Here is a 20,082-nt window from a genome sequence, read left to right as displayed (position 1 = left end):
CCACCCCGGTCGCCTATGTTCCGTTGGCTCGTAAAGGTGGCGGGCGATGCCGTCCGTGAGCCCCGTGTGACAGGACCCCATTGGCAGGAGACCCCAGTCATTTGCCCGGTAGAACGCGAGGGCTGGAGCGCCCTCCTCCCATCTCTCCTCGCTGGCTGCGCTCCCGGGAGCCGAGCTGCCCGCGGGGAGCGCTACGTGGGGGTTTCGCTGAACTTGGGTCAAAAAAGTTGAATGGAGCATTTAACTCTTGAAAAGGCTGCTCCTAAAGGCACTAACGCCATGGAGGCGTGTAAGACAAGGACACGCTCCATGCCCGGGCAGACTGGACTCGGTTGTCTGAGCTGGGCTGGAGGGAGCCGGTGAGCAGGGCTGGTGGCTATTCTGGACGGGATGCGTGGCTGCTCTTTGGGTCCTGCTCCGGCTGCCCCTCGGCGGCTACCAGCAGGCACAGCCGGGAGAAGAAGCGGGGGCTCCGAGGGGCTGCGAGGCGATGGCGAGAGGAGCTGTCGCCGCCCGCCCGGCCCGCGGGAGGCTGCCCCGGCCCGGGAGCCATCTTGTGAGCGGAGCCGCCACTGCCCGAGCGCCACGGGTGGCCGAGACCGGGGCACGGACGCGGACCCGTACGGCGAGCCGGCCGCCGAGGCGCCCCGGGGCGGGCAGGCGGCTGTCGGTGCCGGCCGGCCCAGCGGCGCTTGGCAGCCGCCCGCGGGCAGTGGGGGAGGGCAGCTGGGTGGCGGCGGAGGAGGAGGAGGGGAGCGGAGGCGGGGACCAAGCGGCCCCGGCCCGGCCCAGCCCAGCGCGTTGCCCCGGCCGGACACGGCGCCCGGGGCGGAGATGGCGGACGAGCCGCAGAAGAAGCCGCACTTGTCGGCCTTGGTGGGGCACACCAACGGGCTCACCAAGCCCGCCTCGCTGGCCGCCACCGCCACCCGCGCCGCGGGAGGAGGAGGCGGAGGCGCGACCGCCTCCTCCAAGAAACTCGTGATCAAGAACTTCAGAGGTGGGTACGGGGCAGGCCGGGCCCTCTGCCCCGGCAGGTGCGCCCGGCCCCGCCGTCCGGCCCCGGCCCGACCTTTGTTTACCGCGGCCCCCGCCGCTCCCCGCCCCTTCCCCGCGGCCGGGCCGGCGGGGCCCCGCCGCCGTCACCCTCCCTGCCGCCTTATCGGGGCGAGGGGCGGCTGCCCCGGGCTGATACCGCGCCCGCCGCCGGCACTGTGCCCGTGCCAGGGCTCCCGGGGACACCCGTGGAGGCTCCGTGCGCGGGGGCAGCGGCGGCTGCGCCCTGTGGGGAGCGGGCAGAAAACCACCTTAGTGTCAGCGCTGATCAGAGCCAGGCGAGGGTCGTTACCTCGCTAAAAGTAACACGGGCGTCAGGCACAGCAGCCGGAGGATCATGTCCGTCGTGCAAGGGTTTGGTCGTCTCGGGTGGAATTGGTGTTCCTTCTGGCAGTGCCAGAGTTACACGGTCAAGCGCAGCATGGCTTGGCAGGACTCGATGGAGCAGGGTGAGCGAGATTGCTGCAGGGTCCTCTTGGGTAGCTGTTTTTCAACTAGTTGTGTCTTACTTCACAGAAAGACCCAAATTACCCGAGAATTACACTCACGACACCTGGCAAAAACTACATGAAGCAGTGGGAGCAATACAGAGTAGTATTTCTATTAAATACAACCTTGAAGAGCTCTACCAGGTAAGGCGCATAGGGTTTTGGTTTCATTTCTCTGAGTTTAACAGTAAATAAACTGCTTTGAGACTTTCACAGAGCACGCATTCAACGTAACGTATTTTGATTTGTTAAAAGCTGAATGTATTTTTTTGAACGCTTTGCTCCATGCTCCATTTCCAGTCAGTTTGCAGTTTTATATATCAGTTCCTTGGGGAGTTACCAGGATCTCGGCCCATGAAAAAACAGTTTATGGTGGGAGACACAGAAAGCTATTCCTGGGCAGGGCTGAAATTTCTCTTGGTATCTTCAATACTCTGCCCACTCAACATGCTGAAAACAGGATGTCCGTCTAACTGGCTTATGAAGTTATATATTTTATAATGATTTTTGTACATGGTATGGTCTCTTGTAAATAGTGAAGTTGAAATGTTTGCTATTATTAGATAATAACACAACACTTCAACATCAATACTTTTTGGGGAATTGAGAAGGAATCTCAATTGAGCAGGCAACAAACTGTCAGTTTACCCATGTTTCAGATTACTGTTACATTTACATAACAATCAGGATCTTACTTTTTCACCACTTCAATAAAAAAAAATATTTCTAGAACATCTGTGCTAATAGAGCAGGGACTAGGAAGGGTAGAAGAGAGACATACTCATGAACCATTTCTTTCTACTTTCTCAATTTGTATGTGATTTAGTTCTTTGTTATTTTAAATGTATGTACTTTGAGGTATTTAGGTGAAGTAGTAATTTTTTACAGTGATCATGCTATAAAAAATTACCAATGCACTAAGTTGTGCTACACAACATAACTTAGCTACGAGTTTTTTGTGGGTGCGGGTATTTGATGTGCAGATGCCCCATCTGTTGATGCCCTTGGCAGATCAGGACTTAGGATACTATTATGCTCACCTGACACTTTCTCAATGTTCAGTTGAGGTAGGTTTGATGTTGTCTGCAAAGTGCAGACTTTGAGAGAGAGGAGAAGACCAGCAGTTCGTATTGGGTCCATACTCAAGAAAATCAGGCTGGTTTTGAGAACTGACTGTAACTATACTTGTCTCTGTGATTAGTTAGGGTGTATAAAATATGGATCTAAAATGGGTGATTATGTACATGTATATTGACTTGATATAATTTATTCCCTTTAAATAGAAAAATTGACTGTGATGTATTCATCTGTTAATACTTGCAGGTTTGCAGAGTTTGAATTGCGTAATACATTTTATCATTTTAAACTCAGCATTTCAAAAATCCTGCTTTTTCACGCCTAGCTAAAAAAAAAAATCCCACAGATGCTTTGAGCATTACCTAACTTGTTTTCAGAGTCTCAGAAATGAGATTATAGTAATATGGGTATGAAATCGCTGGGGTACAGGCTTGAGTTTTGGCAGAAGAGGAGAAGAGAGATTTCAGATAAACTGTGAAGGGAGAACTGTACTTCTTGTTTTTTCTCTTTGCCTGCTTGTTTGTAAAACCTGCACGAGGCCAGTCGAATAATCTGCGAAGCAGCAGATCAGCAAGATTTCTGTGCGGAGGGTGGTAGCAGTCAGTGTTCCTGTGCACAGACAGGTACTTATGTGCCAAAGGAATGAAAGATGAGGTTCAGCATCCATTGGAAACCTGATCTGTACTTACAGATCGTTTTAACTGCCTGTTGGTGAGCACAGTGTGCATCAGTTCTTACTATCGGGGCTTTTTTTTTGCCTTTTTTTTTTTTTTTGAGTATTTCTCCAGCATTATGGAAGGAAGTGAGAGACCTGCTAGAGTTCAGTGCAGTGAGCAGGCTGGGGTACCAGCCTGCCTTTGAACTTTCTGATTTATTTATTTAATTTGGCTCAGTGGCTGAGGAGAAACCAAAGAACAATGACGAGGCTTTGTAGGAAGCCTGAAGGCTACTCCTTTCCAGGCATTAGAGGCAGCATGGGATCAGGCATGAAGGTGATTGGCAGAGACATAGTCAGTGAGCAATGGGAGGGTGGCAGCCAATTTTTTCTGACCAAAATAGAAATGATGTCTGGGATTGGTGGTAGATTGCACAAGTTTTGATAGAAGTAGCTTTTACTTGGTGGTATAGAGAAATTGGGGCAGTTCGAAGAATTGAGGAATGAGTGATAAAAATAATGGGGAAAAAAATTACCTTTGCAAGGAAGCCCTAAATAACCTGAAATGGGGCACCACTGCCCTTCTGGAGGACATAGAATAGGGCAATGTAGTAGTAAAGGAAAAAAAATTAGAGTCCTGACTAGACTTTTATTTGGATGAGTGGATAGGAAAAGCTATGTCTGAGGAAACATAACAAACTATCTGCAAAACAGATAGTGTGAATACTGTTTGTTCCAAGTGTCATTTTACTTAGCTGTTTTAAGACCAGATGAAAAAACCATAATATCACTGTGTGATAATTTTGTTTGTTTGTATACTTTAATGTTGTATCAAAATTGAGAAAGCCATTTTTATGTACATTTAAATAAAATGACATTAGATAGGTTAGAATTACCCCATGGAGAGAACTCTATGAAGCAGATTCAGTTTACATTTTGGAAGACAAACTCTTCAGTATGTTTGAACCTATAGAGGAAATAATACAAGAATTAGCAATAACTCGCATGGTAAATGTTAAAACAGAAGCCTCTGCTTCAAACAAGTTATTAAAAGGTTGATTGGAAACAAAACTTTTACTAGATCTGTGTGGGTGAAGAAGCTAAAAGTGTCATCTCTGGTATCTTTGTAGACGTGATTATTACTGTATCTTTTCAAACGAAATATATGCAAGATGAATAAGAGTCAAATCAAGTTTCTTCAGAAAGAGAGGCAGGAAAAGCTGAATTAAACAAATGGTGAATGAGGAGGGAATTACTTGATTTCATGCCAAAAAAACCCAAACAAACCAAAAAACGAAGCAGGAACAGGTGGCACGGAGGTGGTATGGCTGCAGGTTGTAATACACTTTAAGCCAGTGCTGTTGCCCAAGGAATCATAAAATGGTTTGGGTTGGAAGGGACCTTAAAAGATCATCAAGTTACAACCCTCCTCTCATGGGCAGGGACACCTTCTATTAGACCAGGTTGTTCAGAGCAGCCCTCTTTTTCCCTTCACCTCTCTCTTGGCCTGTGCACTTGCTAGCCAATGTGTTTGGGTGATCTTAAACTGCAACAGAGTGAAGAACATCTAGTAATGCTTTGACAAAGAATTACATGCTGGCATTAGGCAACATAATGTTTTATAATACAAGAAAATAAGACACTAAAAAAAGCTAGAATTTGGGAAAAAATCCATAAAGGCCTAGCACTGCAAAAATACTGAAACTTTGTCTAAGTTCATTGATGTTACTGGAAAATTTATCAACAAAATGTGACATTATAAATCGTCTGGAGTGAAGGAAAACATTCTTGGGTCAGTTCTAGTTGCCCAGGTGACATAGTGCTTTAAATCTTTGGCAGTGTTCTCTGCAGTGTTGCCTCACAGCATAAAGGCTGCTGCCATTAATATAGTGACTACAAGAACATTTGGTTTGGGGCAGAATTGATCTCCTTAGTTAACTAAGAATAAATACTAAACTAAATTCCATGAGCTCCCAAAAAATCAATTAAAGTCTTTAGATAAGGGTTAATGTGGGGTTGGGGTTTTTTTTTGGGGGGGGAATGGTGTTAAATTATTTTTTCCCTTCAGTTTATGTACCTTAGTGTGAGTATGTGAATCAGTGCAAGTATTTGGAAAGAAAGAAGTTGATAAAAAGACAGGAAAGTAGCTATTACTTATTTACCATTTAGAGTGACTAATTGAAAAATCTAGCCTACAGTTATTAAGAAATTAAAATATTTGGTATGATTGTGTTCCCCCTGCAAAAAAGCACATGTGTGCATGCACTGAAGGATGCACAAAATTTACTTGCAGGAGGAAATCTGCTGCTGGGCAGTATTGGAGGAGGTAGAGTTCTGGTCATGTTTAACAACACATCTGAAATATGACCCAGATTGTGATGGTGGACCTTGTTTGCACACAAAATGTAGCAGAATAAGAAGGGACCAAAATAAGAAAGGAGTCATGAAGTCTGAATTTTTCTACAGAATTTCGTTTTGGTGTTCTGGTTTTACGCACACTGAAGCTATAATACTGATTTTTTTCCTTTATTGTCAGTGTCAATTATACAGATGCAAAAATTTGGGGTTTTTTTTGTCTCATTCGTAATCTTGTTTTGTTTTTTTAGGCTGTTGAAAATCTCTGCTCTTACAAAGTCTCTGCTACACTGTACAAACAGCTACGACAAGTCTGTGAAGAACATGTGAAAGCACAAATCCTTCAATTTAGAGAATATCCTCTTTTTCGTGCACAGAAATGGTTAGAATTATTAGTTTAAATAATTATTTTTAAGACAACACTTTGTAAAAATTACTCCGGTAGTTTTTTATTTGTTAAAGAGGTTCTTTGACCACTTACATATTTTCAAATTGGGCATTAGCAACTTTAGTCATCTGGGTGAATAATTTTTGTGTACCTATAAGTAGCATGCAAATAATAATTTAATTATCATTTTAATAGGAATGTGAATTTTACACCTAATCTATAAAGTTTTAATAGCAGTATGAGATTACACAGCAGGTATAAATTTCTATGGCGTGTGAGTAGTAGAGATGCTTATGGCAGCAATAGTGTAAAAAAAATACAGTGATTTTTCAACAACAGTAAAAGAATTCTCAAACATAAAGTGCACCTGTTTGACCAATAATAACTTGTGGTCAGCAGCAATGTGTCACAAAGGCATTCAACAAGCCTTCAGATATCTTATGTGCACCTTCAGAGGTTCTTGCAAGAGAGCTCTAAGTTCAGGAGATCATTTGGAATGCACAGGCATGTGAAGCTCTTTGGTAAATTTTGCCTTGGTTTACTGAAGTTACATTGCTGGGTTTTTCTTCTGTCTCAGTGGGTCACAGAAGTGCCTATAGATCTTCTGTGGACACCTGGATGCAGCCAGCCTGTGGTCTGAATCCAGTCAAGCTTTGCATGCTGAAAAGGTGCTTTATATGATAGTTGTATTTTGTGTAATAGCCTTGGGTCTGCACTTTGTTGGGCAGTAGAGTCCCTGCATTCTTGGAAAGTCCATTAGCAAGCAGATGCTGGATGGAGGGTGCCATACTGAACAGGTACTACAGTACTGTGGCTGCTGGCAGTATTTCCCAGGTCTCTGTATGTGTTTTAGTAGCAGCAATTGATAGGATAAAAGGAAAGAAACAAGGGACTGGGGCCCAGAAAGAGCCTTCTTTCCAGGTGAATGCTTTAGATGTGCTTTGGATTGTGACTCAGTTTCTCACTTCACTGCATTTCTCAAGTAGGTGCCTACAGTCATAAAGAAGATATTTTTTTTCTTCCTGTTACATAGCTAAATACTAACGTGGTTTTGGGTTATATGTTTTTGGGTTTGGTTTTTGTTTTGGGTTTTGTTTTGTTTTCTTTTTTGAGTCCAATTTAAGGAGTCTGGCTTCTACACAGCACATTAGCCGGTACAGTAGTCTCTTAAACATACCTGATGTCTGAGAACCAAATCTTATAGTCTGCTTTAAAGCAGAGTACAGTCAACCATTTTTTGCCTCCCTGCTTTTTCAGACTTTAGATTATCTTATGAAGAGATGTTTTAAAACTTTGCTTTTACCCTACCCTCTTGACAGAACTGGTGGATTGGAGAGTTGAGGATTTTGTATTTTACAGGTATACCACTTTATATCCCAAGGACATGAGATCAGATTAATCAGATTTGGCCAGAGTGAGTTGGAGATGATAATGTGTGGGAGCGGAAGGTAAAGCCTCATTTGGATTTACTCATATGACACATGAAAATTCTGTTATTTTTGAATAACAGTTGGATCTGTTGTGTAATGAAGAAAGTCTGTAGATTACTTAGGGTGACCTGGAGATGTATATGAAAAGAGTGGTATTTGGATTTGTTGAGGATTATTTAGAACTGTAACTGCTTTTGAGAGATTAGGGTCACTCCTGTTGTGCACAGTGTGAACTCATTAAACAAACAAAAAATCCTTTCCATCCCTCTCACCTCGGTTGGTGACAAGGGTTTTTTTGACACTGGTGGGATTTCTTGTTTAAATCTATATTAAGGTTATACAGTACAGCCACTAGATGGTATTACTGAAGAGCAGTGAGTGTTATTCCTTGAAAACATAGGGAGGCCTTTTGGAGAACTGCCAGCCCCTGTGCTGGGCAGAAGCTCTGCAATTAACGGTTTATCTCTGACAGGCACAGTAACATTGAAATATCCGTGGAGCAGCTTTGCTTAATGGCTGGCAAAGATCATCTCCAGAATCTGGCCTCAAAAGATACTGGCAAACTAGTTTTCCTTAATGGGTGCTGTACAGATTCTCTGGATAGTCTTTTATTTTTAAAGAAGATAAATAAATGCTGGCAAGATCATTGCAGACAAATGGTAAGTTGAATGTTTGTTCACAGTACATATCCTTGAGGCACAAAATCTGGCAAAACCGAGTTTGTCATAGTTTTAACTTGGGACTGTGCTGCACCTCCTCCAACTTTTCAGCATTGCTTTTTGCTTTCCCCTTTGCTAGCTGAGGACAGTTTTTTGTTGAAATTTAGACTCTGTTGTGTTACCTCTGACTTTCATTAGTTTCATGTGAAGTTGAAATATTCAGAAATATACTGACACCTTGTTTTTTGTGGATGAAAAGAAAAACTAACCAGGCAATGCTGAAACTTTGCAGTTTATAATTTAAAGTAATCGGAGAATCCACAATCTTAGCTTTTAGATAGCTTCAAAAACTAGGTTAATTTGTGACTTTTTTTTTCAAAGCAGAGATGATAATCCTGACTATAGAGCAAAGAAAGGGGTAGATTAAAGAATTGAAACCTGTTTTCTTTCTGCCTTTCTTGTCTTCTCCCTCCACAATGATTTATGTTACAGAAGATCTTCTCTCAAACACTCTCCATGAGAATTGTGGTGTTAAGAAGGCATCATTATAATTCCAAACCAGCATTTTATAATGAGTTTTTATTGCATTGTCACTTAGCTTTACCTACAAATGCCCCAAATGGTTGAATTTCTATTTTCATTCCTCAAATCCATTTCTCTCCTTCCCTGTGAGGGATAGGCAGAGGTGTGTGATTTTTTTCTGAATTAAAATTGGAAAGTGTTAGGGAAACTATTTGAAACAAACTCAGCAGTCTGATGAAAATAGAGTTGAAGTGTGTTGTCTTGAAAATGTAATTAAATTGAACCTGTGTTTTTATAAAAAGGCTTTTACTATGAACAATGACTTTAATTACTTGTGAGCATTCTTTTTTTTTTTTCCTGCTTTCCTTAAAGCAACAACCTGTAGCAAGTGGCTTTCTTGTCCATGTACTGGATTAGCACTTGTGGTATTTAAGAAAAAAATCAGGCTTATTGCTGTTTTTCTTTAATATGCTTGGCCAAAAGCTGTGTCATTTTGAGAACTGCTTCGGAAGCAATGAAATCTTTTAGGGAAGAAGGAGGGGGACAAATGTGTATCTGGCCTGGGGGTGAATTAGTTACTGACATCCTGATTTATGCTAATGCTAAACTTGAGAGTTGGGCAGCCGTTTTATGAGCAGAGTTAAAAATGGATTTTGAATGTGCAAGAGTAATAGGCTAAAAAACCCACCTCCTTCTCCCACTTTTTAATTTAAAAATGAAATAATATATTTTTATATCTTCTTTCTCCTGTTAGATTTAATGTGTCTCTGTTTTTTTCATGAATTTTGGAAGATAACTTTTATTATGAAAAGATCTGTTGCACAGCTAATTACTGCCCCTGCACAAAGCTACCTTTTTTAAATTTTAAAGCCAAAACTATGGCAGCATGCTAGTTCAGGGTTTTTACTGACTGTCTTGGTGGTACTGTTCAAATAGCTTATGTATGTCCTAGCAGGTTAATAAAACTATCTAGTTAATGGTTATGAATTTGAAAACTGTCTGGAATGTACTTGGCAATACCACTTAATAGTATTAACTTAATAAATTGCATACCGGTGACTGTAGAAGTCACCGTAAGAGTTGAAAATACCTACATCAGTAATTAAAGTGCATGTCTATATGATGTAATTTTTTAGAATTTGTACTGTAATTTAAAATACCACATGGTGGTGAAGAAAAAAACATTTTCTTTATATATTTTCAGATCATGATCAGAAGCATTTTTCTATTTTTGGATCGTACCTATGTGCTTCAGAATTCAATGCTTCCTTCTATATGGTAGGTATCCACGTAAGTATTCCTGAACACCTTTAGAGTGCGGACATGCTATGATATTTGCAAAGATCGAAAATAAATTTTTCACATTATATTTGATGTATTTAATAGATCTTTAAAATTTTATGTCAATTTATGGAAATAAATGTGCCAGCATTTGCATATACATCATTTCATTGTAAAGTGAGGGTAAAAGAAGGTCTGTGAACATAAAAGTCAAGGTATATGTTTAGCTGTAGTTGTCACAGCATGGGTGAGGAACCTCCTCTTGACTGCTACCTCTGCACCTTAGTACTGGCCCAGCATTACTTTAGCTGCTCCTATGGTTTTGACAAAACTCAACATTCCACTTTTTGCTCTGTTTTTTTAAGTAGTCAGATACAGTGACAAGGTGCAGATTATCTTTCCAGCACTGGCCTCTTAAGAGTTGAGACCTGTGTCTCAGAGCATTGAGATGATGCTTTTGTACTTTCAGCACACCACAGTTGAATCTTAGAGCATTCTGTTTTTAAGCATCTCTCCTGAGGGGCATTTTATATCATTGCCCAAGCAAACAAACCCAGGCTTTGCCAAAAATTTCTGATATTGTTACTTCCTCTAAAGAAAAAAATAATTGTAGATAAAGTACTGAAGTAAGAGCATGTCTTTTCCCTGCCTGGCTGGTCTGTGCTCTTATGAGTTCCGTAGGCTGTCTGAGGAGCTTGGCATCTTTCTCCCACCTCTTGCTTGTCCAGTGGACATCTTTCTTCCCAACCTTTGCATGACTTTTCTCCAAGTCTTTGTGCTAGCCTTCCTTTTACTATACATCGTTCAAGAGGTCTGTTCTCATACTGGGAAATTCATTTTATTGAAATCCTGATACATGTGAAGAAATTGGAGGTAACAAGTTTTATCTAAGATTCTCAATTTTACATGGCCAAGACTGTTTAAAAATTGGCTGCTTCATGGCATAGAGGCACCATTCTTCATCTTGGCATGAAAAAAAAATCTGATACAGCTGATAAGATCCTAAAGATAAAAAGAATTCATGCTTTTGAAAAAAACTTACAAATAGCACAGAGATTAACTGATCCAGGGAATCTTATGTTAAGGTATATGTTCAGATTTTTCTGTTTTTTTAACAGAGAAAGTTATGCTCTATTATGTGAAAGATGGACAGGCTGCTCACAGTTCTCAGCTGAAATATATGCATCTGGTAGCATGTGACCTGGTATTTTTATGATAATTGTTGTTATAGTTTTGTTAGTGGACAGTGTCAAAAAGAATATACACACCATTATTATAGTCTCTTTCTGCATATTATATATGCACTATATTTTATATGTATTTATTTTTCTTCAAACTGAGATACAGATTTTTCAAAAGAATCAACAACGTGACTTCCTGATTTTCAATATTCATACAGGGATATGGGGCTAGAGTTATTTAGAAACCACATCATTAGTGACAAGCAAGTTCAGACCAAGACTATTGATGGAATTCTCCTGCTGATCGAACGAGAAAGAAATGGTGAAGCTGTGGACAGAAGTTTGTTGCGGAGTTTGTTGAGCATGCTGTCTGATCTGCAGGTGAGTACAGCAACATTCACTAACACCTACATTTAGAAACACAAACTGACTCTTCTAATCCGTGTTTTGTACAAAAATGATTCTGTTCTTCTAGTAAATGTGCTTCACAGTCTAGCTGTTAGATTGATAAGACTGCCTCTTCTTCAGCTGACATAGTCTTTTATTCTTTGCTTTTAAATGAGACCTCTTTGCCTGTTTTCCTTAGCTGAGGTAATGGCCTGCAGATCCTAATAGATTTGCAAGTCTTTTAGTATGTGCAATATTTTGTCTCTCTTAATCACTCATTGTCTAATCCCAGTGAAATTAAATGTAGGAAAAGAAAAAGACCCACTCTGTCACTGTAAAGAGGCATCACTTTGTGGAGTCCAGATCTTGGGTCTGTATCACAAAAACATGACCGTATTGGCAACTTCTTAGCAGAAATGCCAAGGATAGAATGGGATGCCAAGTTAAGGCCAAGGTTTTCAAATAGATCATGTCAAGCTGTAACTTGCTGGAACTGTCCATCAGCAGAGATAGTGAGTAACCAAGGGGACTGAAAAATGCTGTGCTTCTGTCCTCAGCATAGGTTGTCCTTGAGTTGATGTTGCAGCCTTGTGTGATGTGCAATGAAACTTAGAAGCAGTCTTTCACTCTTAAAAACTGTGAGGGTGCTCCATTTCCAAGTGACATACAGCATTACGAAACTAGCTGAAGGTAAAAAAACTCCTCCTAAAGGGGAAGACAGCATAAAATAGTCCTTTTTGGTTAGGCAGCTTACCAGTTTTTCTGCCTTTCATGGTAATCCTCTTGAGTTTGTTCTATAGCTTTCTCTAACATACCAGAAAAATTAATAACTAATTATCCTGTTCAAGAGAAAAGGCAAACTTCTGTCAGTGATTTTCAGATTGTAACCTGGAGGTCCGGATCTGATCTGTGTGCTTTTCCCCAGATTTTTTCCCTATTGTTATTTGCCAAGTTTCTCTTAACTGCATCATCTCTTTCTAGGTTTAATATTTATTAATTTTTAGCAAAGTACTCTGCTAATTGAAAGGACACGTTCCACTTTATTGGATCCTTCTTACAGAATTTAAGTCTGCATTCTCCTTCATTGGCTTAAAAATGTAGTTTTCCTTTTTTTTCCCCTAGGAAAAATAAGGCAGTCTAATCTGTTCTTTAATAGTAGCTGTTGCTTCACTGAGATGGAGATATGATTGTACACCTGTAATTATATGCCAGGATCTTCTCCCTCTTTGAACAGAAGATAGCTCCTGAAGAAAGATTAATTAAGCAAATCTTGTATTTTGATTTAAAACAATTAATTTCCAACTCGTTTCTGAGTTTTAGGCAATTACGCAGTTGAGGCCCAGCTGCTGAAAATTGGTTCCTCTTTGCATAAATCCTACTCTATACCTGTTTCCTATTGTAGAGGTTTAGATGTGTTTTGTGCATATATGCATATACTGTTAATGTTTTTTTCAGTTATCCTGATAGAAAGGAAGGTAAGAAATGAAAACTAGTATTAGATTGTGTTGAATGTGGAAGTAGGACAAAGAGGAGTCTGAAACAATGAGTTGATGTCTGCTGGTGCTGCTGAGTTAGTGAATTATCATGTTCTGAATGCTTGTCAAGCTAGAAGTTTAAGTTTGCATTGAATAAAAAAATTAAGCCTTTAAAAGTCATAGAATGATAGATTGGTTTGGGTTGTAAGGGACCTTAAGGATCATCTAGCTCCAACTCCTCTGCTGTGGGCAGGAAACCTTCTGCTAGAAGTCCTTAAGAGAAAAAAAGTGGTTACAATGTAATGAGTTTTACAGCTGAGCAATATGTTTTGGAAGAAATATTTTCTTCTGTTCTTCTACCACACTCAAGGAATCTTTCCCTTTTCACTGTCCCCCTGTTTACATATTATTCCCCTAGCTTCCTTTTTCAGACTTTTAACTTTTATTTTTTATAGTCGTCCTTTCTAATTTAGTTCCTTTCTATAATAAACTGTTTATCCTTATGCAAAGATATTTCAATGTCTGTGATTGTTGTTGATGCCCTTTTTTGCACACCTTATTCGTTACCTGGAGACAGAGTTCACTTTATTTGGTATAATTCTTTTTTCTTGGGCCACTGAGAGAAACTTGGCAGATGTGATGATGCTTTACTGAGCGTATTACTGTTTTACTGATGAGAATTACGTGTTTTGTGCTGATGTTTCACTAGTTGGAAGTACTTTTTTTCCCACAGAAATATCAGTGGGAATTTTGAGCTCAGGTGGATTGGATGTCATTGCTGTGCTGTGATGTTGGGTACTGGTGTTGGGCTGTGTGCCTTAAACAGAAGCCTGTCAGTTTAGACTGTTTGAGTACTGATGATTGAAACATGCCATTGCTGTGCTAGGAAGTCAGCTCTGATCTCAGTCTTTCTAAAACCAGTGGGCAAACAGAACTTCTGTGTTAATGTAATTTTACTCTGACACTTCTCACAGTGGTGTGCCCTTTTGAGATTTTACTTGCCCTCTATACCTGACAAACAAAATATGCTACTGTTACTGGGAGCTTAATGTAAGTAACTAAATTTAATTTCTTGAGCAGGTTTACAAGGAATCATTTGAACAGAGGTTTCTGGAAGAGACAAATTGTTTATATGCTGCAGAAGGCCAAAGATTAATGCAAGAAAGAGAGGTAGGTGCATGCCATAGATGATTGCTTTTATGTTAGTTTTATCAGCTGTGGGATTACATGAGAACTTGTGGTAGTGCCACTGTGTATTAATATTCAATGAAATTTACTGGCAGACAGGTATTCATGTGTTTTGATGTGGACCACAATTGTGTCAAAGGGAAGAGCAGACTCCAGATTGCCATGGTACTTGATATATATAATTAAGTGTGGAGTAACCCAGTGACATTTTCTGTAGCTGAAGCCACACTACCAGAAAGCTTAAAGGTGTGCCATCAATATTATTTTTGCTGAAGAGCTGTAAAATGTCCACTGGCATCATTTTACTATGTGGTTAATACCGAAGTGAACAACTTATTTTTTTGCTGTTTTGTTGTATTTGTTTTGCAGTTTCTTTTCCTTAATTAGTTAAATAGATTTAATATATTTTTGTTTTCTGTCCTCTTGAGATAAAATTATGTCCTGTGGTGAGCAGCCTGCAAATGTGGGTATCTGAAAATGTATATGTTTCTTGGTGGTCTGAAATACAGAAGACTATATTTATTATCCATTTTAGCACAGAGTCACTACAAACATTTTGAAAACGCCTGTTTTCATTGCATTGAGGTGAATCCTTGTGTCTAATTCTGCACCATTCACCTCATTCCCTGGCATTCCAGTGGGACCTGAGATGAAATGCTTTGACACAGATCTTGAAATCAAGGGTCTTACTGCTTTTGTATATCTAGTGGAAAGCTGTGGGAAGAGACAAAATGAGTGAGGCCCTAATGTACACACTGTATACATGTACATACTTATGTATATGCACAGATGCATATGTACATGCACATACCTGTGTCATGATATGTTCTAAATGTGTTAACTCTCCATAGGAAAATATGCTCTACTGGAGAAAGGGCCATTGAAATAATAGAACTCTATGGTTCACACCGACTGCAAACCTGCTCCGTGATACTTCATGGGCTAGCTTAGCTCAGAAGGATTTTGAGAAAAAACTAACTTACTTTGAAAAATTCTCAGATTTCTGTTTTTCCCTTCCTTTCTATCAGGTGCCATTACAATATGTTTAATATGAAATAACATAGAATAATAAAAATATAGATTATGTAGTAAATAACAACATTCTGGTGAAACAGTCCTTTCCAATTCATATTCTCTTCAGATTTGTAGTTTAAATAATTGTCACGGAACAATATTATCTGTCTTTCATACCTTTGTTGCTGAACTTGTCATTCTCTTGTCTCACTAGGTCCCAGAATATCTTCACCATGTTAATAAACGTTTAGAAGAAGAAGGAGACAGAGTAATAACATATTTAGACCACAGCACACAGTGAGTACAAATTTTGTCATTTTTAGTGTAAGTCAAGGCTCCTTCATAAATCAGTATGATTATTCATGGTTTTAGAGACACAAAGACTATTTCTGCATTATCTTACAGATTTTATCTTGTTGGCAGTGCTTGTGATACAGCTTGGATTTTTAAAGACTTCATTTTTATCAAAAATTATTTCTTTAAAATGAAAATATGCTTTTGGTAAGAAGAGAGAAACTTGTCCAGAAATACCAGTCCTATGTGCTGCAGTTAACAAAACATTATATAAGAACTCAAATTTGCATTATCGAAATAGCATTTGATTTTAGGCATTCATATGCTGATAACAACTGTAACCACAAATCCCTTGCGGGAAAGAAAGACAAAAAACAACCAATCAAACAAAAAAAACCCACAAGAAAACCCAAACAAACAATCCCCAGAAGGACAGAGGACGACATGAACATCACTCATGAGCAGTTCAGGACGTGAATGTAGCAGAAGATCATCTTTGGTGCAGCTGCTGCCAATGCACTATGTGGAGTAGCTTGTCCTTTTTTTCCCCCTGGTTTTGAGTAATAGTTTGTGTTTTCTTGGGTTGAAATGTGCATTCAGGAAGTACTGCAGAGTCACTGACACACTATTTAAATCCATACATAATTTGTCCTGCAGTAAGCACTTGCCTTTCTTTTTTTTTTTTTTATTAAGAACATAACATTTTATTTTATATTCTAGTCTTCCAGATGATATATTGGAATTCATTTGGTGTCAAAAGGATAAATGAATAAAAATTATCTTTTTAACTTAGGATTTTCTTCAGATGTTTTATGTATACGCTCACACACATGCATTGTGTGTCATGGTTCATATTTGAGTTTGAATCTTGCTGTAAATGCTGCTTGCAGATTGACTAGCTTTTTCTGGCAAAATTATTCACATTGAAATATGTGGAACTATTTCTGATATAAAGTTAACACAAATATATATTTTTATTTGCTGTTTTGGTTAAAAAATGGATTGGTACGTTGTATTTTCAGTCTAGATAGACATCAAGTTCTTGCTTTGAATCTTGCCCTTAGTTAAAGGCTTAGAAACCTACTTTTAGAGGGCTTCAAACTGATTTCCTTTCCTTACATTAGGAAACAGCAGTTCTTGAAATTAGTGCCCTTGAGTTTTCCTGGGGTCGTACTATCTCTGTGTGTGTGCATGACAACAGCAGAAAGGATGTTAAATTTAGTTACTGGATTTTGTCTTGAGATGGAAATGATACTTCCAGGACAAAACTGTCATGGGAAACATAATTCCAAATACTTCAAACAACGCATGGAAAGTGTGTCATTGAAGCCCACGGAAGGATTCTTTTAGCCTATCAGTACATGCCTTTCTGGACAGCTGACCAGAATAAGCATGTTTCCTTGTCAGTCTGTAGATGACCGAGGTATATGACTTTGCGGCCATACAGAATATATCTTCAGGCTCATTCCTTAGCTAGCAGTCAAGATAAATAAAATACTCATTTTGTCTGCTTGTTAGGATATTGAGTATTTTCTGAACCTGATGTGGTTTGTCTGTTTGTGTCTTCTTTGAAATACTTGTACTGTCTCGTGGGGAGTCCCATAAGCTTTTCTGTCTGGTCTTTGGCGAAGTGTTGTACCAGTGCACCAGCCACCGTGTGATAAGTTGCCTCCTTTTGTGCAAGTCTGGTTGCCAATACCATCATTAGTGAACCCAGTTCTTGCATTGGAAAGAGAAGTGATCAGTCGGTTCCCTTCCACATCATTTCTGCCTGTCAGTGCACTGTATACCTGTTAAGTCATCTCTTTCCCAGAGAAAAGAATCTTGACATTGCATTTGTCTCCCTTGTAGCTTGTGCTGAATACTTTGATCATCCCTGCTCCCTTCTCTGAACCTTTCCAAATTCTAATCTAGTCTTTTTGAGATGAAGGGCCTAAACTGGTGTATTGTACGGAAAGTCAGGCATGTCACTGATGGCCTCTTTCAGGAAAGATAGTGTTTTAGCAAAGGTACACTTATGTTTTAGCAAAAGTGCATGCTGCTCTGTAAAAGCCTTCCATAAATCCAAGTTGAGCATCTCTCTTCTAGGAAATCTAAACTAAGGATCTGAGAACCAGTTTTATAAAAGTTAACTCAGAAATAAATGGTTGGTCTTTACATTGTCACATTGTAAGCAGTGGTAGAATTTTAAATGTTAAAATTAATTACCCTTTGCATTTCAAGCAATTTCTTTCATCTTTTATGCTATGAAAGGTGTAAGGGAAAACTTGACATTATTTTTCAGTTCCGACTCTGTGAATGTATCAAACAAATACTCGATAGGGAATATTCAAGGACAAATTTAAAATGTTTTGCAAATTTGAGTCTTATGGTTCTAGCTCAGTTTATGCTTGTGTAGGTACATAACACAATTAGATTGAGTTTTAAACATCACCAGTCTATGTTATGTTGGTTTAGAGTTCAAACCCTTGGAGGTTTTTGGTTTGTTTTGTTGTTTTGTTTGTTTGCTTGTTTGTTTCCAAAAGTCAGTATAACTTTTTTTCCAGTAATGCTTTTGTATTTATTTTTGCTATCTCAGCTTCTCTATTCTACTGTGTAAAGACTTTATTTTTGGTGTTCAAACCTGAATTTATTTTTTAATTACATAGATGGTTTATTGTTGTCTTTCTTGTCTTATATAGCATGTGACATTTTTGTCTTAATTTGTAGCCTCTGTTTTAAGTAGAAAATTGTTGGGTTTTTTTTGTATTATAATGTAAGTTATACACAATTACACTGTGACAGAAGGCAACTCTCTTATACTCTCATGTTTCTAATATACTTTTCTTGCCTAATTTAGGAAACCACTGATTGCGTGTGTGGAGAAGCAGCTACTAGGAGAACACTTATCAGCTATTTTGCAAAAAGGTAATTTTTTAAATTCATATAATCTTTGATAATCTCTCATACTCTGCAATAGCTATACAGTCCACAGCTTTTACTTTAGGAGGCCTATTAGCCATGGGAAAAACTTCCACAGACACAGAAAGCCAACTCCCTGTGATTATTACACCCATTGTGACAAGTAAATTGTGTAAATGTCTAAAATAAAATTCCATATTTGTAAAGGTTACTAAGCCCCTAAATCTCCTTTGACTTGCAGCAGTGGACTTAGGAATTAAACCTTTGGAACTGCTTATTTCCTAGAATTATATAAATTTCTAAATGAGAGCTGCAGTTACTGTTGTAGCTTCTTTTACGTCATAATCACACAACTCCAGTGCAATAGTTTCACATATTCTTGTGATTGTATAGTTCAAGAATCATGAGTTACTGGAACTGGCAGCATTTGAGGCAATGAGCTTTCATGTGATTTTGTCTGTATTTTACTTTCTCTCTGGCAATTTCAGGTAGGAGCTGCAGTCTTCCTAGGAAGTCCTTATTCAGACATTAGTGTCTTCAAATCACCATTTCTTTATTCCTCTTAACTTTTAATATCTCATTTTTCACTGAATTTCTGGATTTGGTCAGTATTCCCTGATCCTTTAATACTTTAAATGATCTTTTCCTTCTTTTGCAGTAGCCATATCTTAGGTTTTAGATCTTCTATCAAATTGTCTTTTCATCTTTATTTCCTTTACTGCTGCAAAACAGATGTGCCTGGTAGTCTGGTATCTTTGAGCTCCATCACTTACATGTTTGTTAATACTTACATGTTGTTATAAATACCCTTTCGACATCTTTCTTTGCCCCCTTTAAAGATGACACATGCTCACAGTTTTCTCTCAGCTGCTCTGGGAGTGGGTCATGTCACTGTTTTCAACATATTTATAAAAATAAGCATGGTCACTCCGTCTTTGTTACTTTTAAACTTATCATAAACAGAAAAGGTAAGAATCATTATTTTTTGTTGATATATGTCAATTTTGGTTGCTCTTCAATATTATTTTTAAGTAACCTTTCCAGTGATACATTTGTTTATCAGGTGCCTTAAACAGAAAGTATGTGGTCTTGTTTTAAATTGAACTTTCTCTTGGTTTACAAGGTACATGAACCATCCATGTAAATATGGAGAGGTTTGTACATTATTCTAGTTACTATGCTTCAGGACTCTAGTATTGTTGGATCAGCTTTTGCATTGTCTGCACTTAAAAGAAAAAAGTTAAAAAACCCAGCATCACTTGACTTGCATAACCTTCTGTATTCATTTGATTCAGAGCATGCTGTAATATGCTTATAACATCCTAGTATTCTGTGCAAGTAGAAGAAAATACTGCCTTTTTTAGGTTTTCTTCATTAAGAGAAGGCATGTGAGGTAGTCAGTTTGATATGGGAGAAAAAAAGCTTAAAAATGCAGAGTCTGTGTAAGAAACTCTTTTTGTTTTTCCTTGTATCACTACAACTGCCATTGGCTAGATATTGGGGTTTTTCAGTTGTGAGTACAATAATTTTTCCAAGGCTGTGACAGTGGTTTCTGAACACGGTATGAAACTTTTAATCAGTGGACTTTGCTATATGTCCTAATCACATAAATGTGTGATAAAATTTTCAGTCACAGAGCTCAAGCTAGAAGAAGAGAGAAGGTTAAACTTTATGATCTAGACTGTAGTAAAGCAATTAGTGTATTGATGTCTTTAAATGAGTAGTAGATGA

The 20,082-nt window shown here is 39.0% G+C and overlaps 1 protein-coding gene across 2 annotated transcripts in view; it reads left to right on the top strand.

Annotated features, from left to right (window-relative positions):
- The first annotated feature begins 803 nt into the window (after positions 1–803).
- The window catches only part of CUL4A (cullin 4A), a 37,190-nt gene continuing 17,911 nt past the window's right edge, over positions 804–20,082 (top strand). For both annotated transcript variants that reach the window (XR_005564785.1, XM_027743496.2), the window contains exons 1-9: positions 804–1,000; positions 1,573–1,688; positions 5,883–5,986; positions 8,039–8,108; positions 9,835–9,908; positions 11,311–11,473; positions 14,035–14,124; positions 15,371–15,453; positions 18,290–18,357. Coding sequence is in view for 1 of the 2 variants with exons in the window: in XM_027743496.2 (XP_027599297.1) it covers positions 835–1,000; positions 1,573–1,688; positions 5,883–5,986; positions 8,039–8,108; positions 9,835–9,908; positions 11,311–11,473; positions 14,035–14,124; positions 15,371–15,453; positions 18,290–18,357 (934 nt within the window). In the remaining variant the exon portion in view is untranslated. The remainder of the gene's footprint in view (positions 1,001–1,572; positions 1,689–5,882; positions 5,987–8,038; positions 8,109–9,834; positions 9,909–11,310; positions 11,474–14,034; positions 14,125–15,370; positions 15,454–18,289; positions 18,358–20,082) is intronic.

The sequence above is a fragment of the Pipra filicauda genome, unplaced genomic scaffold (genome assembly GCF_003945595.2).
Source record: "Pipra filicauda isolate LSUMZ 115617 unplaced genomic scaffold, ASM394559v2 scaffold115_size4368891_pilon, whole genome shotgun sequence".
Taxonomy (NCBI): Eukaryota; Metazoa; Chordata; class Aves; order Passeriformes; family Pipridae; genus Pipra; species Pipra filicauda.
This window is presented reverse-complemented; position numbering and strand designations above follow the sequence as displayed.